Consider the following 27,555-nt stretch of genomic DNA (forward strand, 5'->3'; position numbering starts at 1 on the left):
GTTTTTTTTTCCCCCTGTTTCTTCTTCTTAAAGACCACCGGATTCAAAGTAAATACTATTGCAAAAACATACACAGAATTTGTTTCTGTGTGCTTGTGTAACATTCATGGTTGTGGCACAAAAAGGCCTGGAATATACAGCATAGGCCTGGAAGGAAAATGAGAATGGGTATATAAAACAATTCAGCTGAACATGATGAGCTAAAAAAATCTTTTATGTCGACCTTCTATGTTTAACTTACTGCTGCTCAGAGTCCTGCTGAAGGTCTTTCAGTTCACTGACAGATGAGAATAATTTCTCTATCACTAGGTAACAAACCCAAACATCAAGTTTTTAAGGCACTAATTTAACTAGGTTTCAGGAAACCATGCAAGGAGATCATTAGGAGAACACAGTTCCATGCAACCCGGGCATAATTTTCTTTGCTCTGCTTCAGACATGTTAATTTAGTATGTCTGGGTCAGCACTTCCATACGGAGACTTTTTACAAGGGTCAAATTCAACACACCAGGAAACTAAAAGGAAAAAGAAAGAAAACAAAAGCTACATTTCTTCCAAGTAACCTTTTAAGATTATTCCATAAATCTGGTACCAAATATTTGAATGGACACCACCCAGACAAACTGATTTTTTTCTCAGCATAAAGGAAGAAATTAAGCTTCTCACCAGGGACTTATCTTTTTAGTCAGGAAAGAATAATCAGTAAATACATTTCTGACTGGCTCTATCATCGACCAGCAGAAAACAGCACTTTTGCATTTTGAGCTCAGTTTTAAATCTGACCTATGCAATTAAATAATCAATTTCTGTTCCTGGGAAGGTAGTTTCATTCTATTTGTCTCACTATAATTTGGCATCTGTTGTGCGATACTCTTTCAGCTTGTACCCTTTGCCTACTGGACTATCCAGCATTACTCTAGAATCCCCTCCCTACTCTGAAGCAGCCTACCAATGACTCCCTTAAATTGCAGGTACTAGAAAAATCACATTGCTGTGCACATATTCTTTAGACATGGTTGGGGCGACTGTTGCAGTGTAATGGATTAAGCTTCCACCTGCAACACTAGGATTCCCATCTGGGCACCAGTTTGAGTCCTGGCCACTCCACTTCTGGTCCAGCTCCCTACTAATACATCTGGAAAAGCAGCAGAGGATAGCCCAAGTCATTGGGCCTCTGCACCCATTTGAGAGACCCAAATGAAGCTCCTAGCTCCTGTCTTTGGTCTAGCCCAGCCCTCGCTGTTGTGGCCATTTGGGGAGTGAATCAGCAGATCTCTCCCCCCCCCCCTTTATCTTTCTCTCTCTCTCTCTCTCTCTCTCTGTATTTCCCTCTCTCCCTGTAACTCTGTCTTCAAAGAAATAATAAAAAAAAATTCTTAAAAAAAAGAGAAAAGAAATAGTTCTTATTTTCTCCTCTACAGGAAATACAGGCATTTTCTTCTTTCTGATTCTCCTCATCAAAAGATTCCTAAGAATTCTTTCTTTTACTTGATTAATTTCTTGGCTTGTTCACTGACAACCAAAATTAAGGAAAGAAGCTCTCCAGATGCCTCTGTCTTAGAAAATTTTTAGAGTTTGGATTCTCAACACAGGACATTTGAAGGCATCATCATCTTTTAGAAATAGCCAAAATCAGTTTTGTGATTTTAAGGAAAATGATGAAAACTGAATAAGACTTTCTCCCCCTTTATATTAATAGATATCTATTGAGTACTTATTAAATCTGCTTATTGGAGGAGAGATAGGTTACAATCAGAAACTAATCCCCAAACTGGGTGAAATGTAAACTGAGAAATGAGGAATTCAAAGAAGCTGTTTGATAAAAGAACTTGAATCAACATGTCTAAGAATAGGACCACAGATTAAGTGAGTTCAAAGGCTAGTCTTATCTGCTCTCCAACAGAAAATGAGTTACTAATTAAAGCAAAATCTTGGTTAAAATCTTGATAGAAACAGCTCTGTTTCAGTTAACAGACTCATTCATCATGGTAAAGTGGGGGCCAAGGGGCCAGACTACCCACATATTTTTCACTCTTCGAAACGAAAGCTGAGAAGATAAATTAACAGTATGTAATAAGTTAAACCTTGTTCAAGGAAATTAATAAAAGTTTATAATAATTTGCACTGGCAGGAATGGATGTTATCAAAATTATTTCTTCCTAGTGCAACATTAATTATTAGTTTCTTCTGGAAGCACTTTGACTAGTTATACACAATTTTACTTAATATTGCTGATTATGTCAACTTCCATCATAACCATTAAATGAGACAATGAAATCACAATTACCATAAACATTGTAAGTTAATCAGCAAGTAGCCATTAAGATTCTGCCATGGTATCCTCATTGGACAGCATCAACCAACCGACTGAGCAAACTGACTAAAACTACCCAAAATCCCTACCTATAAAATGTTCCCCTTAAGTTGCATTAAAAAAGACAACATGGACATTTCATTTAATATTTTTTCCTTGGTGACAGGAATCCTGTAGGTGTTGGGGGAAAAAAGTACTAAATATAAATGAACCCATGAATGCGTACATAAATAAAAAATGTGTCTTGGGGCTGGTATTGTGGCTCAGCAGGTTAAGCAACTGCCTGTGATACTGGCATCCCATAATGGCACACTGGTTCAAGTCTCAGCTGCTCTGCTTCTGATGCAGCTCCTTGCTAATGTGCTTGAGAAAGCAGCAGCACATGACCTAAATGCTTAAGCCCCTGATACCTATGTGGTAGATCCAGATGGAGTTCCAGGCCCCTGGCTTTGGCCTGGGCCAGCCTCAGTCATTGTGGTTATTTGGAGAGTGAACCAGCAGATGGAAGATCCATCTTTTTCTCTCTCTGTCTCTCTCTCATATGTATATGTGTGTGTGTGTGTCTCCCTCCTTCTGTGTCACTCTGCCTTTCAAATAAATAAATAAGTCTTAGACAAAAGGATCTGTAGAGGGAAGGAACTTGGTATGCTCTTGGAATAAAATAAAGCAGTGGGCTGAAAGCAGAGTAAGACAGAAAGTATTAAAGATGTATTTAAAGAAGTGACCAGGAGCAAAACCATGGGAAGCCTTAAAGACAAATGTCTGGATTTGAGTATTTAGTATCAAAATAATGGAAGTCATTCAGAAGTATTAAGTAACGGGAAGTAACTAAAGGGTGAGGTATTTCCATTGGTCAGTTTGAACTTTTAATGACAATTCTGACTACTGCATACAGAAGTGATTGGGAGAGTTCAAAAGTAGAAATAGTCTAGTTGACAGACAGGCAGTGGGTTTAGACTCTGGTGGAGGAGAACTGGCAATTGACTCAAAAGGTAGGATGGCTTTAAGGTAGAGTCAAGGATGATGTCCAGATTTCCACTCATTAAGAGAAGGAACAGTGCAAATGGAAAAATTCAGGGTAGGGTTTAAATCACTTCTTCAGTTTGGGAAAAAGTGCAGAAAAGAGTTAACAGAGCAGGTCCGAGACTGCTATCCACTAAAAAGTCTGCTTATAAGGTTGGTCTTTGGTTGGTAATCTAGGAACTTGGATTTGGGGAGGGCTCCCACCATTCACTGTACGTAAACTGTTTATACCAACAATATGGTTTCTGCTGAACAATTGCTTTCCTTCTGGGAGTTTGGAATTTTGAAAAATGGAAGGCAAATGCGGCCCATGTCTTCAACCCTATATAATAACCCTGGCTACTGAGTCTCTAGTGAGCTTTCTTGGTAGACAGCATTTCTCACGTGTCACAATCCAGTGCTGGAGGAATTAAGCACTTTCTGTGTGATTTAACTGAGACAACTCTCTTGGAAGCTTGAGTTTGGTTTCTTCTGGACTTCATCTCATGTGCTTTTCTTTTTGCTGCTGTGCTTTGTATCCTTTTGCTGAAATAAATCATAGCCATGAGTATGACTACATGATGAGTCATATGAGTGTTCTTACTGATTCACCAAATTTATGGGTGGTCTTGTGGATCTCCAACATCAGGGATATATTGAGTTTGATATAACGTGATGAAAGAATGATATATGGCAATGGCGAGCTCAAGGGTTAGTTCATGGCTGGGGATCAAGACATGGATCAATTAATGGTGTGTACTCTTCCTAGATTCAATATTCAGTGCACCTTGCCATGCAGAACTAGAAGAAGTTCAAGTAAGAATGTTGTTAAGAAAGTAGCCAGACCAGATATCATTTTTTTATTGTTGTTTGCTTATTTGTGCTTTAGACAAACTAAGGTTGAGAGAAGTAAAAGATCCTTCCAGAGGTCACAGCACTAGGGAGCAGCACAAATTAGTAAACCAAAGCCATATCTCCAATACATCATTTACTGCCTAACTAGGGTCTATCCTTTCTCAGAAGGCCTGCTGCTTGCATTTGAATGTGCCACATGGTTGCAGATTTCCACCATGTTGCATTTTCAATTAAAACAGCTAAATGGGATGTCTTAAAAGGATAATTTCCAAGCTGCCAGGACAATAATGCCACAAACTCCACCAGATTTTATTAGAGTCAAATGACAGTGTAAATCATTAAGAAAATGTGTGCCAACCACAGAAACAGCAATGCCTCAAACTCTTGGAGCACTGAACGCCATCAGTTGGCTGAGAAAGAACCATGTGGCTTAAAATCATTTTTTGCAATTACTGTCCCAGCTAGTTCACAGTTTTTGGCAGATATGCCCGACATGCATAACTGAACTCAGCTAATTTTCACTCTGCTGATCAACAAATATAATTTTTTCCCCTCCAAAAAACCACCCAGAGAGCTTTCATGAAATCTGAGGTACTGCATCAAAAAATGAGCCCATTCATTACAGTCTGCCTTTAAATAATGCATATTAAATAGGCCACCCAACATTCATCACAAAATGTTCTACTGTGCTAAGATGATGAGTCAAGAGTACCAATCCTAACTACTAGAGTCTGAGCATCAAGAACGAAGTCTCTAAATATTTCTGCCTTCCATCAAATAGAAAACACACACATACACATCTATGGACTTAAGGCTATAGCTTATGTTAACTATCAGGGGCTTCTGCCAAATCATTGTTAGTTTTTTAATAGTTAGACAAACAATAGTGTACAATGCTATGTCAATTTCCTTAAGTAATAAAATATTTGCATGGCTGAGGAAATACAAGGGCTTTTCTGTTAAATGTACATATTAATCCAAGTCTCATTTCTAACTTGAATTCTTAGGACTACTTATCAATAGCCCAACTGCTGAATTTCGCATACAAATGTGTGTTTTTTGATTTTTAAAACTGTAAATCTTCCACAAACTGAATAGCCCCTCACACAAAGAGTAGCATCCCGCCAACAAGGAAGAATTCCCTCAACGTATTACAATTGCAGCATGTCTGACATCTCTGTAGGGGAAGCGCTCTTAGGACAGGAATTACAGGGGATTTCATTTATAGAGATAATATTTTATGCCTTAGTTGGAGAGTGGGTGAACAGACACTTGTGCTATTCTCTAAAATTTTTGTCTTAAATATTTTGTAATAATTTTTAAAACAGTTAACTCCTTGAAATTGCTCACCTGGTTTTCCAAATCCCTGAGGAAAAGTTTTACTTAGCCTTGCTGTCTCTAGAATCAAACTGAATTTTCTTTAGTAGTGCAAAAATGGTCCACTGTATCAGCTGGGCATGTCTAAACAGATTTATTATATTGAGTTCCTGAAGATCGGAGCAAGTCCGCACGACTTTTCCTATCAGATATCGTATGTTTCTGGAGCAGCTTGAAAGACTATAAAAACCAAGGGTATTTTCAATCAGTGCAGGTAAAGGGAAAGTATCTTCTCATATTAAAGCTGCCAGCTTCCCAAATAGAAAGTCAGGGCAAGAAGGAAAAAGTACAAGACCAAGAAAAAGTTAAGCTGGCCAGGTGTGCTTTAAAATGCCCCTTAAGTCTAAAAGCCCTTCTTCCTCTACCTAATAGATAGGAGACAGAATCAGGCTATAATCTCATAATCTTGTGTTTAAGTATGGCAGAGTAGTGGGTTCTCAAAGCGGTATCTGGACCCCAGCAACAGTTTCAGTTGGGTGCTTGGTAGGAATGCACACTGCTAGACTGTACTGGGGAAAAAGAAGAGTTGGACAGTAACCTATTTTTAAGATGCCCTCCTGGTACCGGCTAGTTTAAGAACCACGAAGTCGGAATCCTAGGTCTCTGGAAACAGAGTGACTGGGTTTGAGCACCAGATATTTCCCCTGGTAAATGGTGTAACCTTGGGCAAGTGATTTAACATTTGTATGCTTTGATTTCCTTCCTCATCTTTATAATGAAGGCAGTAATAATTCCAAACTCACTGGAACAATGGCCATAAGATAATATCTGTAAAAGTTCGACAAAATGCTTGACCCATAACACTAAGAACTCGTTAAATGGTGAGCAATTACTTTCTCTACCGTAGAGGTGAACACACATTGAGTTGTTTTTAATCTAGCTTGCTCACCCATTTATTCAATTACCATTTATTGAGAATTTATCACATCCTGCACATCCAGGGTGTGCTGATGAAATGCCATTGTGTGAACCCCACTCCACACCAAAACATAAAGACTCTGTGATAGATGAGTCCAAGTTTGTATATGTTTACAAACTCTTTAGGAGTTCTAACGGAAGAAGCAGATCTGCAATAAAAATCTACAGCCCAATGCCTCAGGGGTAGTGACTTAGGTATGTACATGATCCCTGGGAAGGCTTCAGGGAGAAGCCTCTCCACCAGCCAACTTTGGTGCTTATATATTCGTCTCTCCTGTTTCCTGATTTTCTTAGGAGGCGCAAGTCACATTTGTCTAAACCCTCAGTATTTGGCATTATGCCTGGCAAAGACAGCAGAAGTTTGCTGGTGAAATGAGAACTCAGTTGTATTTCTAGGATTAGGCCCTCCAACTCCTGGAAACCCGAGCCCAGTGTGTCAGGAGAGAGGAGTAATTATACAATCATCCTCTCCATAACAAATGCTCATAAATACACATTTCCCTAATATACTGCCCAAGCCTCAAGGCTAAACGTAATGGTTTTGCACACTAGTTTCCAAGAAGAGGAGCAACACGGGCAAAGCTTTTAAATTAATTTAAAGAGACACTCAGGCACACTTCATGCCATTCTTTAATCTCTGTTCTCCTGTGATAAATATAGAATGACAGGAACGGGCCCAGGCTAATGAGCTGGAGGCAGGACTCTATGGAGGCTCGCCAAGCAGCCCTTAGAAAAACTGGAGGCAATAAGAAGCAGGAAATGAGCACCTTGCTCTGGCTGTGTCACCAAGTGCAGCCCTGAAGAATGCCCACTAGACATGGGCTCTCACCTTTCTTTGACTAGCAGCAATTTAAGCAGCAGATAAAAAGAAAACTCCATGTATTACAATGAATTAGAGAATAACAACAGTTATAATTTACTGAGGGTTTGCTGGCATCCGGCAGTGTGCTAAAGGTTCCTCCTACAAAATGCCCTTTAGCTGTGGTGGCCAGCCTGCTGCATGCCCCCTCCAGATCTTCCCCTCCTAGCATACAGCCTTGTGTAGGTCCCTTCCACTGCATCAGAGCTGATTCATGGAACCAACAGAACATTACCCAAGGGGCCCCGTGAATCCTGAGGTGAAATCGTCCAAGGCATGCAGAAGCCAGCGCCATGTCAAGAGGACACTCAAGCAGCCCTACGACAAGGTCCATATGGAAAGGAACTGATCTGCCAAGCAGGTGACCAGGCCACCTGGAAAATCGATCTTCCCATTCTCATCAACCTTCTGAGACTTCCCACCGAAACCCTAGTCATTACAGAAAAAAGAAAAGCCATCATCATTGGGCCCTGTCTGAATTCCTGACCTGCAGAATCCATGAATGAATGGTTTTAGAAACTAAATTCTGTGGTGTTTCGTTAGGCAGGAACAGATAACTCATGAATAAGAGCTAGATACTTTTATACTCATTTTACATTTGAGGACAGCTTAACCAACTCAGCCACAAACATACTAAGTGAAGTGATGGGCATCTGAATCCAGGTATGCAGATCAGGGAGTCCAGCTCCCCACTTTGTCACAAAACACCTGAGAAATACACAGCAGGCAGCTATCCTAGCTCCCATCCTTTTTGTTAAAGGTAATCATTCAACAGGAATCTTTGGAGCACATTGGTTATCCCCAAGGTACTACCAGGCACTAATCATTCTGCCTGCTATCTTAGTCATCTCCCAAAGATAGATTGGAAGTTCCTGGAGGAGAGGACCAGTGTCTTCCTCAGTGACTGTAAACAGTGGAAAGGTGGGGGTAGGATATTGTGTTAATCCTGTGGACTCTGGCATCAACCTGTCTGCTTTGGCATCTCAGCTCTACCACCTCCAGACTGGGTGATTTCAGGTCACTCACCCCAAATATCAACTCTGGCATTTGTTTAAACCACATTAGAAAAGTGATCAAAACATGTTGCCTATTTAAATTATTATCAAATATGTGCTTTAAAAAATCTGACATTTCAATAGTCCCACTAAAGCTCTTATTTCAACTTTTCCTCATGTACAAAGGGAAGTTTCCAGAGAAAGCACAGTGATTCCTTGGAGAGAGGGGTCTTGTTGGCAGACACTAGAACCTTCAGTCTCCAGGCTAACCGCTGCCCACAGTTCCCTCTGGAGCCAGCCTGCCCTGCTGCTGGGGTGACATGGCCAGGGAAGGCTGCCACACACTTCCACTGTTGAATGGGACCTGAGCAGACAGCAACTCGGCTCTTTGCTGTGAGAAGAAATATAAGGCCAAGGAGGACTTTCTCACCCTGGTCTTCTAGACAGAAGTGTAGGTACATATTTACTTCACTCCTATATCTTAATTCCATTACGCTTTCATCATTTTGTCAGTGCAGACAAACCCCCTTAGCTCTGGCCAGCGACTCAAGGCTCACACTGACTTAATGGTAGAGCTGACACGTGCGGTGTGTCTCACCGTCCCTCAGGTGATTTCTACTTCTGCTTTGACTCACCTTTATGGCCCCACCCACTGTTTTCCCCTTAAGGATGACAGAGCTTTCTATGTAAAATTCTTTCTGAGATCCAAAGCATTTCCACAACCTTTCACTTCTAGGTATGATCAAGAAAACAAAGTTGGGACCATACCAGCCACATTCACCTGCCTCTAAATAAGCACAAATTTCTAGCATTGAAAGGTGCTGGGTGAGGTTCTTAAGGGAATTTCAGCAGGAACCAAGGTGAAGAGCTTGGCTTCGGCGAGCTCCCTATGCTCCATCTAACAGTCGAGATTAAACAACAACAAAGTGTCAAGAGATAGATGCCATGAGTAGCAGGGATGGAGGGTACAGGGGACCAGAGGAAGAAATGATGACAGACAAGGTAGGGATGACGTCCCACAGGTGAGTGTGGGCTCTAAATGGTAGGAAAAAATCCTGACACGGGCGGAGGAAGACCAGAGAGTGTACTCTAGGCAGAAGGAACGAAAGGCAAGGAGGTAGGAAAGTACAGGCTAGGGATGGGAAATGTTATAGATCTATGTCCTTTCTTCAACCTGGAGACATTGTGTAGAGAAGCAGGGACAGAGACTACAAAGATAAGTAGCAAAGTGGAAAATACAAAGGCAGCGTTCAGCAATCAAGATGTTTGCAAAAGAGAAGAGGAGATGGCTTTTTATAGATAGTAGAGCAAATCAGTCACATGTGGATTTCGTTATTAAGAGTAATTAATGCAGCCGGCACTGCAGCTCACTAGGCTAATCCTCCACCTAGCGGCGCTGGCACACCGGGTTCTAGTCCCAGTTGGGGCGCCGGATTCTGTCCCGGTTGCCCCTCTTCCAGGCCAGCTCTCTGCTGTGGCCAGGGAGTGCAATGGAGGATGGCCCAAGTGCTTGGGCCCTGCACCCCATGGGAGACCAGGAGAAGCACCTGGCTCCTGCCATCGGATCAGCGCGGTGCGCCGGCCGCAGCGCGCCGGCCATGGCGGCCATTGGAGGGTGAACCAACGGCAAAGGAAGACCTTTCTCTCTGTCTCTCTCTCTCTCACTGTCCACTCTGCCTGTCCAAAAAAAAAAAAAAAAAAGAGTAATTAATGCATGCTAATCCATTTCTCAGTGACCATGAACCTGAGCATGCTACGACTAGAGAAATATTTTCAAAGGAGGGAATGACGAGTGAACTGGAGGATCTCTCTTCCCTCCATGTTAAGGAAGTTTCCCTCACTGAAGTCTTTCTTGAATCACTGAACTACAAGTCAAACATTTTTCAGCTGTTATTCTGGGTTCAGTTTTATAAACTATTACCTTAACTGAGAGGGCAGCCATTAGATGATTTGAGTCTGCAGTCTGTCACTTACCAGCACAATCATTTCTGTGATTTCCAAGAACCAGGGAGCATTAACCAGGCTGGTTTTGAATAAATGTGTAGTAGAGGTGAACCCAATTATTGACAGTTCTAGTGCTGTCTGCATCTTAGCATATTTTTCTACCCTCTGACCCACTTAGAAAGCTACTGCACAAAGTGAGCTCTGAAACAGAATTTTTGTGAATCAGAGCTGCCTTTTCTCTCTCCTTAGAGCTAAAATCTAAAAGATCCAGAAAACATGAGAGGACACTAACCAATCTCAAATGCTAGATCTTGAAACAAGAAAAAGTCCCCGATGTCTGTGATTACTGTGTCCTCCCAGACCCAACAGATAATCCTTGCATAGCACAAAATTAGATGACATGGCCCCATGCCAGGCTTCCATAGCGGGCTTACCATATACCACATGCTAGGCCACTTGGGATCGTTGAAGTAGGTAGACTGGGCACGGTTGAGGTCATAATCCCTTTTTGTACGTTTTTTTACCACTTGCTGTTGGATCCACTCCACCTGTCAAGAGAAGGACTGCTGGTGAGCATTCAAGTTGCATCCTCAATTCACACAATATGGGACAGCCTAAGGCATCTCCCATCTTCAGTCAGTGCTATTTAAGTCACAAGCTTCTTTGTGGCAACTATAATCTATAATCTATAATCTATAATCAGAGATTTCCTAGAAATCCAATTCTTTTTTTATTTTTTAATTCAAACAGACATTTTAGTTTTTTATAAAGAGATCATTTACATCTCTCGATGACAAGATTATTTTTAGCTTTTGCAGAAAGCATATGTTCTAATTTATCACAAAGTGATAGTGTTAATTTTTAATTTTTTTCATTCTTCCTTGTAATAAAGGTTGAAAGCTTTTTATATGAAGCTCTAAATACAAAACATTTTAGGCTTTGCACCTCATATGGTCTCTGATGCAATCACCCATTATGCCATTGTAGCACCACAGACAACACATAGGTGAAAGATCTGACAGTGTCCCAATAAAATTTTATGGATGAGGGGCTGGTGCTGTGACACAGTGGGTTAAACCACTGCTTGCAGTGCCAGCATCACACATGGGCACTGGTTTCAGTCCTGGCTGCTCCACTTCTAAACCAGCTCCATGCTAATGTGCCTGGGAAAGCAGTGGAAGATGACCAAAGTTCTGGGGGCCCTGCACCCACGTGGGAACCTAGATGAAGTTCCTGGCTTCATCCTGGCCCAGCCAGAATGTGGCATTTGGGAAGTAAGCCAGTGAATGCAGTATCTCTCTCTCTTCTGTCTCTTCCTCTCTCTCTCTCTCTCTGTCTTTGTAACTGACATTCAAATGAATAAATAAATTTAAAAAAAATACCATAATGCCAGTCTCATACATCAAATTTAAAAAACATCCAGGGATCAAGTGCTCTATGATCACACATTTTTTAAAATAGCTTTCTGCAACACAGTGTAGCAGTATCTGAGAAATCAGAAAACCAAAGCCCCAGTATTAACTCTGGAATAAAATAGATGAAGTCACTTAGTTTCTTGAACTATGCGCTCCTTGCCAGCTGTAAAATTCAAACCTGCTATATTTGAGCAAAGTCTTAATATCTAGCCATCAATTTTGCCTAAACATATTAACTGGGAGCCTTGAGTACAATCCAGGCTCTTTAACACTAGGGATATGTATAGGGGTATTTTTAACAAACAGATTATTATTATAGCAACATCAAAATGAGTATGCTGCAGTTTCAACAGAGCACCCAGAATGCAATATCAGGCTTGGTGGCACACTTCTATTTGTCCTAAATGTTCCTTTGTATGATTTCTTCTGGTCACAACTTCTGAAATGTTCTATCATTTATCCCTATTGTCCACAAAGAAATTAAAAACTGACCAGAGGTGGGGGTAAGCTTTGTAATTCACCAATGAAATTCTACATCCACCCATTCAAAAAAGATTTCAAAACCTCTGTTGTATATTTTATTAAAGAATTACTAAGGCAACCTGCTCAATCAACGTGGAGCAGGGAATATGGGCATACATATATGTTATCTATCTCCAGGAACAATTGTGACCTCTTTATTTCAAACAATCTTTCCTGGGAATGACTTTCATTCATCTCACTGAAACACTCAATAAGCATTGAGATGCAAGCACTGTGCTGGAAAGGTAAAGATGAGTGAGAATTATCTTTGCTTTTGAAGAACTTTATATTTTGCAGAGAAAATGTAGCAAATATTCCAAATGTAACCGTCTCCATGAATGACATCTGACATAGGCTATATTCCTGTGTTTCTTATCAAAACTTTGGCTATGCTATGACCAGCATTTCTTTCATCACTGTCTATCAATCTTTTCCCAATATTGAATTGGCTCACCACTGCATGCTTGAAAAAGAAGGCTACATATCTGTTTAGAAAGAATTTATTTCAAAACTAATCCTGTATCAGCAGTAGCCTATCCCAAAGGTGTCTTCAGAAATTCCAACTGCTAAGCTGCATGTGTGCACAAAACAGAACTCGTCAATTTTCTCCCAGTTTAGAAGCAACACAAAGGCTCCTAGTGATCAAAACAGTCTACACTAGGGCACAAGTGGAAAGTCATTTCTAAAACACTGCAAGCATGCACTTCTTAAGCACACACGAACACACGCAGACAAGTGGGAGAAGTATGTGAGAAAACTGACTGACAGTCATTTTCCTCGATGAACTACAGGCACTAAAATAGAACAAAATATCTTACCCAACAACATCTCTTCTGTAATTTTACCAAACAAAAAGGCTTAGTTACAGGGCTTGGTGGCTAGAAGATGGCATAGAAACTTGGCATCTAGATTGGACTACGAGTCACTTTGATCACAGGGTTGCAGTACTCAAGAAAAGATCAGTGGGGGTGTTTTTAGTACTAAATACCATGTGCCTTGCCGTGGTGCTTTCTGGGTATATATAGCTCTATATATTTTGGAGAACGGGAAAAGGACCTCTTGGATCGGAAGGTTTCTATGACTGGAAAGGCCATAGTTATATTTTTAAACTGTTATCCATATGTCTATCCTTAAACTCTTTAAGGAAAAACCCAGAGGTAATGCAATATACAGATTTATTTTTTGCCAAGAAGTCAATTGCAAAGAAAAGACACTTAAAAATTCATTTTCAAGAACTATAGTCTATCCAGGAGAACAAAGTAATTGTATGCTTTTCCTTACTGGTTTAAGTTCTGAATGTTCTACATTTTATACAATAAGGAACTACAGTTACTCTAGTATGTAAAAAGTACAAAACTTTGAAATCATCAACCTCTTCTCCATGAACTTCAACATATACCTGCCACATGATTCTAAGAGCATTCCTTCCCTCTACCCACAGTGCTTTCCTACCTCTGTGGGACAAGAGCACACCCGGCTTCCACTTCCTAAGAGCCTTTATATAGATCGCCTCTTCCATCAGATCTCACTTGCCAAGAAAAACATAATAATTGATAATTATCAGAAACTACCATCTCATTTGCACTTGTATCTCATTGTTTTTTAGAACTTATCAATTTTTTTTCAAACTATACATGGGAAAGGCAAGAGGAGAAAACAAAGATGCTATCCTGTGACTATATGTATGTTATTACATAAATAAAATTGGGAAACAAATTATGGTGTCATTGTAAAAATGTATCCTACAGTAAGAGATAATGATTAAGACACATTAAAGCTAATGATTAAAATCTATATCGGTAGCAAACATGTAAAGATACAATAGAATAGAATAAAAAGTCAGAAATTGACCCAAAACAGACAAGAATAGAGTATATGATTTAAAATATTCTATCCTAAGCTGGTGCCATGGCTCACTAGGCTAATCCTCCACCTGCAGCGCCGGCACCCCGGGTTCTAGTCCCGGTCGGGGCGCCAGATACTGTCCCGTTTGCTCCTCTTCCAGTCCTGCTCTCTGCTGTGGCCCAGGAGTGCAGTGAAGGATGGCCCAAGTGTTTGGGCCCTGCACCTGCATGGGAGACAAGGAGAAGCACCTGGCTCCTGGTTTCGGCTCAGCGCAGTGCGCCAGCTGCAGCGCGCCGGCCACAGCAGACATTGGAGGGTGAACCAATGGCAAAGGAAGACCTTCCTCTTTGTTTTTTTTCTCAATTGGTGTTCCAACATCATTTATGAAGTAGTTTGAGTTCCATCCCTGATTTAGGATAGAATTTTTTTTTTTTTTTGACAGGCAGAATGGACAGTGAGAGAGAGAGACAGAGAGAAAGGTCTTCCTTTGCCATTGGTTCACCCTCCAATGGCCGCCACGGGCGGTGTGCTGCGGCCAGTGCACTGCGCTGATCCAATGGCAGGAGCCAGGTGCTTCTCCTGGTCTCCCATGGGGTGCAGGGCCCAAGCACTTGGGCCATCCTCCACTGCACTCCTGGGCCACAGCAGAGAGCTGGCCTGGAAGAGGGGCAACCGGGACAGAATCCGGCGCCCCGACCGGGACTAGAACCCGGTGTGCTGTTGCCACAAGGCGGAGGATTCAGCTCATACATATTAAGACAGAGTAACTTTAAAACTGAACTGAATAGCATTTTTTACATTTCAGCTATGAATGATCTAAAGGTTTTTCTTTAATATGTGTAAGTTTATTTTTTTAACTTTATTTAATCAATATAAATTTCCAAAGTACAGTTTATGGATTACAACGGCTTTCCCCCCCCATAACTTCCCTCCCACCCGCAACCCTCCCATCTCCCGCTCCCTCTCCCATTCCATTCGCATCAAGATTCATTTTCAATTATATTTATATACAGAAGCTCAATTTAGTATAAATTAAGTAAAGATTTCAACAGTTTGCACTCACACTGAAACACAAAGTGTAATAACTCCTGTTAGTGAGTACAAGAGATAACAATCCTTCTCACACAGTGATGAGGGGAATGTATGTTTGTACAACTCTGGAAGGGAGCTGGACAATGCCCATAAAAATGGCATTCTATTTTTAGGAGTTTATCCTGTGTGTTCATTTATACATTACAAGTTTATATCCTAAAGCATTACTAGTCATAAATAAAAATCATAAACACTTGAATCTATATTAATAGGAATTAAATAATGACATAGCAATACAATACAGTACAATGCAACCATAAATGAATGAAATGGTCTTTATGTACTGACAGGGAATCATCTCCATGCTATAGTCTAAAGTGAAGAAAAAGTAAGGACCAAACCAACATACAAAGTCTACTACAATGTTTTCATCCCCTGAAGTGATCACACACACAGAAAACCCTGATAGCACGGGTTGCTTGCTGGGGAAAAGCTAGGTGACTCGGACACAGAGAGAGGAGAGAGAGATTCTATATTTTTGTAAAAAGAGAAAGATTTATATGATCTGAAGAGAAACCAAAATATGGATATTTTATATTTTTGAACCATGTGAATATACTACCTATACAGGAAATTTAACATGTTAAAAATGCAATCGATTCCTTTGGTTATTCTTATTCTATAATCAAACAACAATTTCAAATGTGATGGAATGCTTGTTACAACATATTTTTTAAGCAGCAGTAACGAGAAAATGACATAGTAAAAGTGGTTTAGATAGTTTTATATTGTATTTGAACATGACTTAAATACTGAGAAGTTATTATTTTAAATTTGGCACCAGTCACCTGTGTGATCTCTGTGGGCCTCTTCTGTCTGTGGAATGAACAAAGACAGACTAAATATGCCCTCCAGTTTCTTCCTTTTAGCTTTGAACTTTCATCTACATCACCCTAGTCTCTGGTTCTAATGAGAATAAAATGTTTGTCAAATAATAGAGAGGAGAGGTCAATTCTCCTGTTGATAAATGATCTTAAGCCATTCTCTGAAGATGCAAGATTAATATTTAGAAATGAGTGCAGGCCGGCGCCACGGCTCAATAGGCTAATCCTCTGCCTTGCGGCGCCCGCACACCGGGTTCTAGTCCCGGTCGGGGTGCCGGATTCTGTCCCGGTTGCCCCTCTTCCAGGCCAGCTCTCTGCTGTGGCCAGGGAGTGCAGTGGAGGATGGCCCAAGTGCTTGGGCCCTGCACCCCATGGGAGGCCAGGAGAAGCACCTGGCTCCTGCTTTTGGATCAGCAAGGTGCACCGGCCGCAGCAGCCATTGGAGGGTGAACCAATGGCAAAGGAAGACCTTTGTCTCTGTCTCTCTCACTGTCCACTCTGCCTGTCAAAAAAAAAAAAAAAAAAAAAAAAAAAAGAAGTAAGTACAGTGAGTTATATTATTCATTTCACTATTTGAATGAAGAAATTGCCAGGAAATGGGATTCCCTATTTTTTTATATGTTTTTGGTTAGCTTTGACTCTAGAAAATGAAAATACAAATATTTCTCCACTGTGAATTTTTCTTTCATTGTCAAAATAAGACTAAACTGCCTTGATTCAAAAAAAAAAATACATGAGGAGTGGCACTGTGGCATATTGGGTAAATGCACCACTGCAGCACCAGCACCCCATGGGGGTGCCAGTTTGAGTCCTAGATGTTCCACTTTTGATCCAGCTCCCAGTTAATGCATCTGGAAGAGCAGTCGAAAGGTCTCCAAGTCCTTGGGCCCCTGCACCCATTTAGGGAGACCTAGATGAAGCTCCTGGCTCCTGGCTTCTGCCGGACCCAGCCCTGGCTGTTGCCATTTGGAGAGTGAACCAGCGGATGGAAAACATCTCTCTCTTTCTCTCTCTCTCTCTCTCTCTCTCCCCTCTCTCTCTGTAATACTATCTTTCAAATAAATAAATCTTTAAAAAATGAATGAAGGTACATAATAGACACATATATACTTTTTTCTGCTATGAAAGACAAAGACTGAGGAAGACATTTTAGTACTGAAATGCTGCTTCTGAGCCTTAAACATAACCCAGGAATTTTCTAAAACTCTGGCAACACTGAAAAAAAAAATCACAGAATCTAGTAAAAGTGTGTTTTACATAAGGGTAGTCTATTCTTCACATTTTATTCCATCAAGTAATTTGTAATGGCTGAGTTATTAAGTGTTAATATTATTCTGTTGGCCACCCATTCTGAAGAAAAACTATCACCCTTGTTTGAATTCTGCTTATTTCAGATAGCTATTTGTGAACAAAGTAAGACATTACTTTTTATTTGATGGAAAAGTTTTACTTGATTTGCTTGAAACAGACCTTTTGGGTCCCAGTTAAATACTACAAACATTAGAAGCTTATATAGATAACATAACTTGTTAGGCACCAGGGAATCGTGTAATTGGTCATTTAGAAGCAAGCTATGAAATAGATACTGTGTGCACATACAGGACAGTGGCACAGAAAAAGACACCACAAGTCAAACTGAGAATCTTCACTCTGACAAAGTTTTACATTTTGTTGACTTTCTTCAAGAAGGTCAAAATGTAATTTTGCTATTATTTTGTTGAATGGAAAAAACTTACAGTGTTATTGTTCTAACTACATTACTCTCTTTTAGAAAATTAAAGTCATATTTTTCTTTTTAAACTATTCCACTTTTACATACTTCTAAAAATTTAATTTACTAATTCATTGCCCATTTCACCCCAAATAAGATTATAGGGAAAGGGATAAAATAAATGGTTACATTAAATTAAAGTGGTAAAACACATTCCTAATCCTCAAAGTCCGTTCACTTATTTTTATTCACTGCAAAGAAATTATTGAGCGCTAACTATATGACAAGTAGTGTTCTGGATGCTACAGAATGACATTGTAAAAAATAACCAATTTCCTTCCCTCAGGCAGTTTCTGTTTTATTATGTAAATAAATAAAAATTATATAGTAGACTTTCATGTATTGAATGATGCAAAAAGCAAATAATGTAAAGTGAGAGAGTGATTATAGAGAAGGAGGCTATTTTAGGAAAGGTGGTCAAGAAAGACCTCTTTGAAAGGTGTGTATTTAACAGACTATTGAGCAATTAAAAATCAGCTGCATGTTGAGATTAAAGAAAATATTACAGGCAACACAACTAGCTAATGCAAAAGCCCTAGAATGATTAAGTTACTCTGTGTTTTTGTCTACAGCTCATTCATGGGCAATAGACACCTATGGAAATCCCTTAGGCCTTCCAGAATTGCATTTCGCCCTCTAGTGGATAGACAAAGAAGGTGGGTCACACAGTCATGGAAGCAGGTTTCCAACCATCCAGTCCTGGGTACCTGGAATATTATCTAGAATGGGTACACAGGCTTAGGGTGACCATGTCCCAATGACTGTACTAAGGCTTCAGATGAGAGCGACAAACTCAGATGAAAGAGGGATCAAGTAAGGCACTCTAAAGCATGAGTCTAGGCGAAGGACCCTCTGGCCCAGATCTAGAGGTGGTGCCTTGTGATCCTAGCTGATGCCAACTGGTTTAGAAGAGGCTTCTGATGTACATTCTGTCCTTTGAAAAATGCAATAAAAATCAAAGTTCCAATGTCATCTAAACAGCAGAGAAATTATTAATGAACTTTATGTTAGGAAACATCTCAAGAATGAAATATTCAAACATAAAGTATAAAATGCAATTTAGTATAGCAGCAGGTATAGAACATTGTACAGAAATAATAATAAAAAAGTCATCCTCACAAGTTGTGAAAAACCTATCACTTATGAGTATTATTATCAGTGACCAGGATGGGCAAAGTATTAAATTCAAATGCTTAAAAAATATTTAATAAGTAAATGTTAATTTTTTACTTCACTTTTTAACTTTCCAGAAAAGGTAATCTCCAAAGTGTTCAGGTTCATTTTCCCATTGAGGTTGTCACTCCCCACACTTCCTTAAATTCCCTTCAAGACAGGCATTTATCCTCTATTTGTCTCAAGTATACATGTCCTTTGAGTCAACTTTAATTTGTCCTCTGGAAAAGAAAAACAGCTTCCTTATTCCTAGCCATGGCAACACTGTTCCCAGTGGGTTAAAATAATTGAGTTTTTGTAAAGAATAAGAAGGGGGAGGAGGAGAATGAAGAAAAAGAAGAAGGAAGAGAAGAAAAAGAAGGAGAGAAGAAAGAGGGGAAGGGAGGGAGGAAGGAAGGAACGGAGGGAGGGAGAAGGAAAGTGTGGCTGTGTAACCTAGCATGTTGAGTAGGGCTGGGGTATTAAAAGAAAAAGCCAGTGGTGTGAACTCATTAAATACTTGTTGAATGGCAAGATTATATCCTAAGAATCTTTCATTGTCTAACTTGTACTTCAAGCTCTTCTATTTTAAATGTTAGAATCCAAGCAATGAGAGGAAATTTGAAAACAACTTTGATTATCCAAGTATTAAAAGGAAATGGAGCTCCAAGTCAGCTAAAATTAATTCCACTATCTGAATGCCACCTGAGGTTAAATTCACACATTTGATTAAGTGCAATCTTAACACAAGGATGAATTGGGACACTATATAATTCCCTCCAGCTTCACTCTAGGATGTAGATTATCGCTGCATTACAAACACAGAGGCATAATTGCGTTCCACACACATTTGTCTTTTGAAAAATCATCCTCTAAACAATGTGAAAGCCAAGGCAATATATTTAATAAAACCCATTCAACATTTAAAGTAAATATAAGATACATCTCTGCCCTCAGTGTAGTTGATTTGGATATCTGTAGGAAAGACAATTTTACCTTAAAACAAAGCCTTAATGGCTTCATGGATTTTGGTTCTCTTTGACCAATCCCGAAACTGTATGCATAAATCATTTAAGATATTCCCAGATCTGTATTTGTAAAAACTGAATGTCCTCTCAAGTTGTGTATCAAGTGAATACAATGAGAAGCATTATTTTGTACAGAGTGGGGAAACTGTTCAATTCAGCTGAGATTAGTATAAAGAGAGGCAAATACTGGCAAACGAAAGGAAAGTCATTCTCATCATTTCTCCAAGCACAGGACATGCAGCAATCAGCTGAATACTGAGAATTGTGCCAGTATCTTTCTTCTGAATATAACATACTACTTAATTTCATCACTCACCATGATCATAAATCACACACTCATAGAGAGAAACTCCCTTCCCTTGTGACAAACTCAGCTCCATCATACATATTGGTTTATTCTCCTAGCTATGCAAATATAAATGACAATGGCTTTTGTTTCTAAGTTCCACCCTCTGCTATGACTATGAACACAGTGGAACAACTGGGGGATTGGGGGATAGGCATAGAAATTGAGAATTCAGTACTGGAAATTTTAGTTTCATCCATTTTGTTTCCTCCTCCCCCCCCCACCCCCTTCCTCCCTCTCTTAAACATGAAAAGCATTCTCCATTATCTGATAGGTTTTTCTTTGTTCCAAGACCTTCAAGTCTCAGGATTTAAAATCTTGGAAATCAAGGAATTACCAGTTGTTAGGTTGGCAAGCACTAGCTGTGCAATCAAATGAGGCTGGGTGAAAACCAATGCATTTTCTTCCTGTTGCTACAAGATAAATACGCAACTTTCAGGGAAAAGGTGTGAATCTGTACAAGTATTCCATGTCCCCTCAAGGCTAACCTATATTCCTACATTTTTAAATTATAAATGAGTTCAAAATTCATAAATAAGTGGTATGAAGCTGCTGGGAAGGAGGCCTGGTGAAACAGCCCGAGGGAAAGGTCTCTGGCTTGGGTTTCCATGATATCTCTTTTTCTCTTGAACTCTAACCTTAAACTTGGCAGGGAAGGCAGGGGCATTTGGCAACCCAAAACACTGGAACTGTGGCAGCTCTTAAACACCATTATCACTGTCTGAAGTGTTTAGCAAACAGCTACTTTGGTCAGGGTGGGGGAGAAGTGCGTCTCTGGGCTTCAGGGAAAAGAACTGCACCATATCCGTGCACCAACGGGAAAGGGATTGGCACTTCCTCCCCTAAAGCCAGTTGACTGAGGCAAACCAAATGTTTTTTCAATCTGAGTGTTATTTCTTCATCTCAGAAACCACTGTCTGGGGCTTCCAGAATGGTTGCACTTGACAAAACTTGCAGGTCAGGGCACAGGAAAATCTGAAAGTGGACCTGATGAATGAGTGCGCCGGAGCAGCTCCTGCCAGCCCTATGGGAAAGCGAGGGAGCAGCATCCCAGCTCCCAGCTTCCAGGCAGGCTCTGCGTGTGTAGCAGAGAAGAGTGCCAAGTCATTTCACTGGGCCTCTCTCTCCCTGAATGTGTAATCCATACCCACCACAGTCAATTACAGGAGCCCTGGGGCTCGGGCTCGCAGAAGGAGAGAGAAAACAAGTTTTCATCACTGTCCTCAAACTTGACAATTCCTCAGCCTCAGGCCCCAAGAAGCAGGCTGTCTCTGCCGTCAGGCTTCGTTCCTGCAGGCTGGGTGTTTTGGATGGAGTCTGTTGTGTCAGTGTTCATACACATGTGACATGGTCACTGCACCCAGGGGGCTGACACTGTCCCCAACTCCTCCTTTGTCCCCATTCAGGCACTCAGCACTGGAGGGAGAGCTGGCCTTGATCGCAGTTCCCAGCAAAGGACTATCAAGATCCTAGCACGTGCTGAGCACACTCCTTAGAGACTTCCTTCGGTATAATACGCAGCAGCTCAGGATGAGAGACAACTACAGGCTGGAGGGAGTCTGAGGATTCTGCCTGGATTTCGTGGAGACCCAGGGGCCCAGGACAGTGGTGTCAGCTTTCTCCAGGCCCCCAGCAGCCATGCTTAACCCTTGTCCAGGAGTAGGCACCCCAGGAAAGACTACAGAATGAATGAGTTTAGTAACTGCTCATTCTGAAAGAGAATAATCACTAATCCTGTGGGGTTTTTTTTCAGTCTCTAAAGATGTAAGAGAAAGCAGAAAAACAAGTTGCATGTCATCTGCAATTAGGAGACTCTGATTTAGGTCCATGACAGATCAATGATGTGTTTGTCACAAAGCCAAGGTATGGTGGTGGTGGTGGCAGTAGTTTTCAAGGTATTCTGATTAGTAGAGAAATCATTATAATGATTTTAAAAGTGAAGCCTTTTATGTTTTGGTCAAAATACCTGTAAAATCCATACTAATTGTTTCTTTAACACCACAAATTGCCCCATAAAACAATCATTCTTTTACCAGTGGAGAGATAGAGACACAGAGAGGTTACGGGACATGATTCGGACACACGATGGTGAGAGAACTGAGACAAGAGTGCTGAAAAAGTCAATTCATGCCCATGTTTCTTTCCATACAGCACTGGCTCCCTTCTAAAATATCCTCTTAGCAGATGGAGTGGCTTAGCAGAGTATACATTTTTTTCTCTCTCTTTGGGTCATCACAACATTGCTATACCTGGAGATTAGTCAAGGCTGACCAAGCACTTTACTAGCAGCTTTTCGGGTAAAAGGCAAAGGAAGGAGGGAAGGAAGTAGGACAGTATTATGGCATAATTCTGGAGCTCTCATTATCCACACAAAGAATTGGAAAGGGGGTCCTCTCTGACTCCACTGAAGCATTTCTGAATGGGTTACGAGACTCAGTTAGCCTGCAAATGACAGAAGAAATGTCTGATGAGTGGAGGGGGAAAAAAAAACCCGAAGCAGGTGAAAGAATTCTTAGGCATAGCCTTGGCAGTGATGACAGAAATCCTTTTTCCCTCAAGGGCACCTTCTGACTTGTAATTTTAGAACACATAAAGTTCAAGGCCTGAACATTTCCCAAATTTAAAGAAAGAAAAAGAAAAATCCCTTATAACTGAAATCCTTAGTTATCCGGCTGCTCTGAATGAGATGAAATGATGCAAAGGAAGGCATGATAGCTACGGATTCAGAGCAAAGTTCCTGGAGTCCAAGGGGCCTGTGCCTGAGCATTCCAACTTCCCGGTAGACAGCAGGGCCACCTCAGGCAAGTTAAATGGGCACGATAATCGAATCTGAAAGCTACATGAACTGATTTGCATCAAACACTTAGCACAGTTCCTGGCACAGGAATGTCTGCCATGCAACCATGGTGATGTGTTGGCTCTTCCAAACTATGCCCACCAGAGTTCACTTCTTTTAGTAGCCCAAGAGCTGCAAGCTTGTGTTTAGCCTCAATTAAGCCAAGTGTGATACTGAAGGTAGAAGTTTTATAATAAATTACAAGTCAGGAGACTGGTACTCTGTATTCCTGTTATTTCTTTGATTTTCATTTCTTTAAGCACAAGCATAGGGGGTTGAGCTAAGTCATGATTTGATTTAACCCCAGAAAGTATGTCTAAGACCAAGGGATGAGTTAACAATCTGGCTCATCAATGTTCTCAGCCTCTTTCTGTCCAGCCTCCAAAGTAGGCCATCTCTTAAATGAAGTGTTTTGCTTCAAGCAAAAAAAAAGACCATCTCAAAGGGTCTGGAATCCTATGTGATTAGTACAATTGTATTGCATCTCTGAAACCTTTAAATGTTTTGCCTGGCACTAGGACAATTTGCATTAACCTCTGAAAACTAACATCTAGATCATGTAAAACATTATAAGATTAAGTTTGTTCTTTGGTGCAAATAAGCTTTCCAACTATTTTTTCTCTTAGAATAAATAACAGGAGTCCTATATGGAGACTAGGACCAAGGAAAGCTGTGTTGATGGTAGAATTCCACTGAGGGCAGGCAATGATGTTTCCTCCATTGAAGTGGATTTCCAGAGCTTCTGAAGAACAATTCCAGTGAACACAAATGTGTTAGACATTACCAAAGCCATGTTTGGAAAAGGGAGTAGGCAATATGCATAATGATGTCTATGTATTATAAATAATTAAATTTGTAATAAGAAAGGTTGTAAAAGATCCCACAAATATCAAATGATCTCTCCACTGACAATGTAGATTTTTCATCTGACAATGCAGAAATCTCTGTGAGATGGATCAGTTCTAACCATTTTTCAGCAATTCCACTTAGACCCCATTTTCTCATCTATTGCTTACTGAAATCACTTAAAATCCCATCTGGATTTATATCACGTTTGGCCACATTTATTTCATCCTCTAAGCTCTTGCCAGTCGACCTGTCGATAACCTCTTTTATCATAACACTTTCTTGGTGAAAGTGTTTCCTTCTTTGCTACTTTCAGGGCATCCTGTGCTTCTCTCTACCACTACCATTATGAAATAGATTTTAACTATTCATTTGCCATGCACCCTGTATCCCTAGAAGGAAGATGCTTGATTTTTCATATCTGTGTCCCTGGTATTTGGCAGATTACTTGCTGGTAACAGATGTCTAGTAGGTGCTTGTTACATGAATGAATTGACCCTGTTTATACCTAGAGAATATAACAGGACTCTGCACTATATTTAGACTGGCAAGGCCTTGCATCAGTTGACCTACCACCTGAGACTGACCTTTAAACACTTGTTTGACATAGTAATTCCTTGATAACCTTTAAAATCAGTTTGAACACATATTTATTGAGTACCCATTAGATGTTAGGCACTGTGTGAAGCAATGATATACAAGTGAATATACAAGTGAATCCATCAACATGTTTCCAACTTTCTGGGCCAGGGAAGCCAATTTAGTTGATCACTGGCAATGAACTGATTCCTGCCCTGGGAGTTTCTACAGTCTAGTATGGGAGTTATTACAATGCACAGAGATGTGTTTGAACAAAAGAAGATTGCTCTTTGTCCCTTCTTTCTAGAAGATTTTCTACCAGGCAACCTGTGGAAAGCTCCTGCATGCTCATACCACTACATTGTATTGTGTAGTAGGTCAACAATACAGAAAATGTGAACCCAACCCTAACCATAAAGAGCTGTTTATGAAAGCTACAAATCTAAAGCACATCATAGGAAGATATAATACTAAGAACCTGCCCAAGTGATTCAATGTACTTAATTATTTCTTTCTTCATTTTGTTGTGAGCCAAAATGCAGGACATAATAGGTATTTGGTAGAAAATAATTTATTTCCAATCCCACCACTTTTGTTGCTGCAAAGTTGTCAGATCCATATGCTCCTCCACTTACAATGGGGTTAATTTCCAATAAACCCATCATTAAGTTGAAAATACCCCAAGTCAAAATGCAATGACTATACCTAACCTACTGATCATCATGCCTTGGCAACTCGGCACACTGTACAGTTCTGGGTGTTTTATCTTGTGGCTACAGGGCTGACTGGAAGCTCAATGCTGGCTGCTGCTGCCCAGGATTGCCAGAGAGTATCACACAGCAATTCCCTAGCCCAGGAAGGGACAAAAGCCAAAATTGAAAGGGTGGTTTCTACTGAATTCCTTTTGCACCAATGTAAAGCCAAAAAATTGTTTTAAGTGAGAACATTGTGAATTGAGAATTGTCAGTATATTGACTGATATGTCAAAGGGACACACTGAAACACATGGGCAGATTCCCTTGTAATTAATTAAATTTTACTGAAACCTGTAAAACCATTAAAAAGATGTCTAGTTCTATAGCAAGATGAGAGATTTTTTTCCAAGAGTATATTACCACAAGGTTCAGATAGTGAATTGCTCTCATTCTGGGCAATGTACTCAATAAATAACCTATCAAAATAATCGCTGAAGAGGAATATTGCAGGTGACAATCATGATGTCATTTTTCACTTTTGAGCTGCTTCACACATATGTTAGAATATGATTAAGTTGACAGCATTTGTTTTGCACAGTTGCCAACACAAAAAAATCTCTAGCAGGCATTTTGACCAGTTCTCACTGTGAAACAACCTGTAGACCTTAACTCCTGTTAGGTCTTCCAGGGAGACTGTTCTTTTCTCTGACATACCTCCATGGAAAAGAAATGAGTTACTCTTTTGAGCTCTGCCTCATCAAGTGCCAATATGCACCCAAAGTGTTAATCTGAGAGTGATTCCCAGACATCCCTGCCAACAGAAGGACTTAGGACCAAGAGAGGCCAACACAGTATCATAGCACGTACACCTTGAGACCTGGGACCAGATCTTTGTTTCTATACTTGTATACCCTATGCACTTATACTTGTACTATCTCTCATGTATCCTTAACAGTTCACATGTGGAGTCTATGTTCCAATTACAAATCACATCACTGCTAGTAATGTGTGGCCATTGCAGAGTTCAGGATTTCGTTCTCTCTAAGAATTCCTTCTTATTCTAGAATCAATGACTGGAAAAGCAAGCAGTTGGCTTTCTGAACTCATTAGTGTTTACTACATAAACCTAATAAAGGGGGAATAGCCTGGCCAAGCAAATCACAGATAAGCATGTATGATGGTTAATTTTCTGTGTCAATTTGACTAGGCCAAAGGGTGTTCAGATTACAGAGCATTTCTGGGTGTGACTATGAGGCTGTTTCTGGATGAGATTGGCAGAAGAATCAGTGGATTCAGTAAAGTAGACTCCCCACTCTAATGCTAGTGGGCAACATTCATCCACCAAAGCCCGAAAAGCACAGGAAGAGAGGATCCTTTCCCCACCTGCCTGCCTGCATAAGCTGGTACACTGGTGTTCTATCCTTGAACCAGGATTTACACCAGTTTCCGCAGTTGTCAGACCTCTGGATTCAAACTAGAAAACAGCATTGGCTTTCCTGAGTCTCCAACTTGTAGAGGGCAAGAGGGCAAGAGAGACTTCTACGTTCCATAATCAAGCAATCCAACCTCTCACTATCCTTTACTTTCTTTCTCTCTCTACATACACACCTACACACATATCTACATATTAGGGTACTTTTTAAAAGTTAATGAAAAGGGGGAATTAAAGGATAAGATTACTTTGGTGCAAAAGTTTTTTTAAATCCATGCATAGTTTTTTTCATAATATGATTTGAAGACCCCTCATGTACATAATTTCAAAATTTTTTCACCAAAATAAATTTATCTTTGGATTCCATTTTCCCATGAACTTTTTGAAGTATGCTCCTACATGTGTATGCAAATACACACACACACACACACACACACAGAGATGATACCAAGATACCAAGAGTTGATACATGTCTCCTATTGGAGACATGTTTCTCTGGAGAATCCTGACTTACACAGCATATAACAAAGGCCTATGGAATAATTCATTTGGTGGACTCTTGCATGCTGCCACAGATTCTTTGCTTTTTTTGGCAGGAATCTAAAAGAGACTAGCTCAAACCCTTAATTTTACAGATAAAGAATTAAATCAAGTGGGATTACAATGTTTGTGATAAGAAAGGTCTACACCTCTCAGACCTACCCTTTGGGCACTATTTCCCTACCACTTCACCATTAAACACTTGTCATTTGGCTTTTACATGCACTAAACCAACATGGACTAATGACTCCCATACGGGCAAAAAAAAAAAAAAGGTGCTATTTAAAACAAATTTTGGCTTTCTAAAATGTGACAATGAACAGTCAATTTGAAATATGGACCTACAAGAAAATAGTCTTGTCATGAAC

General features: G+C 40.3%; 1 protein-coding gene across 3 annotated transcripts in view; it reads right to left on the reverse strand.

Moving 5' to 3' along the window:
* The window catches only part of PCSK5 (proprotein convertase subtilisin/kexin type 5), a 442,208-nt gene that overhangs the window by 339,576 nt on the left and 75,077 nt on the right, over positions 1-27,555 (reverse strand). For all 3 annotated transcript variants that reach the window (XR_001793338.4, XM_051858772.3, XM_008256582.5), the window contains exon 3: positions 10,699-10,812. Coding sequence is in view for 2 of the 3 variants with exons in the window: in XM_051858772.3 (XP_051714732.2) it covers positions 10,699-10,812 (114 nt within the window). In the remaining variant the exon portion in view is untranslated. The remainder of the gene's footprint in view (positions 1-10,698; positions 10,813-27,555) is intronic.

The sequence above is a fragment of the Oryctolagus cuniculus genome, chromosome 1, assembly GCF_051225735.1.
Source record: "Oryctolagus cuniculus isolate XC-2025 breed Fujian yellow rabbit chromosome 1, ASM5122573v1, whole genome shotgun sequence".
Taxonomy (NCBI): domain Eukaryota; kingdom Metazoa; phylum Chordata; class Mammalia; order Lagomorpha; family Leporidae; genus Oryctolagus; species Oryctolagus cuniculus.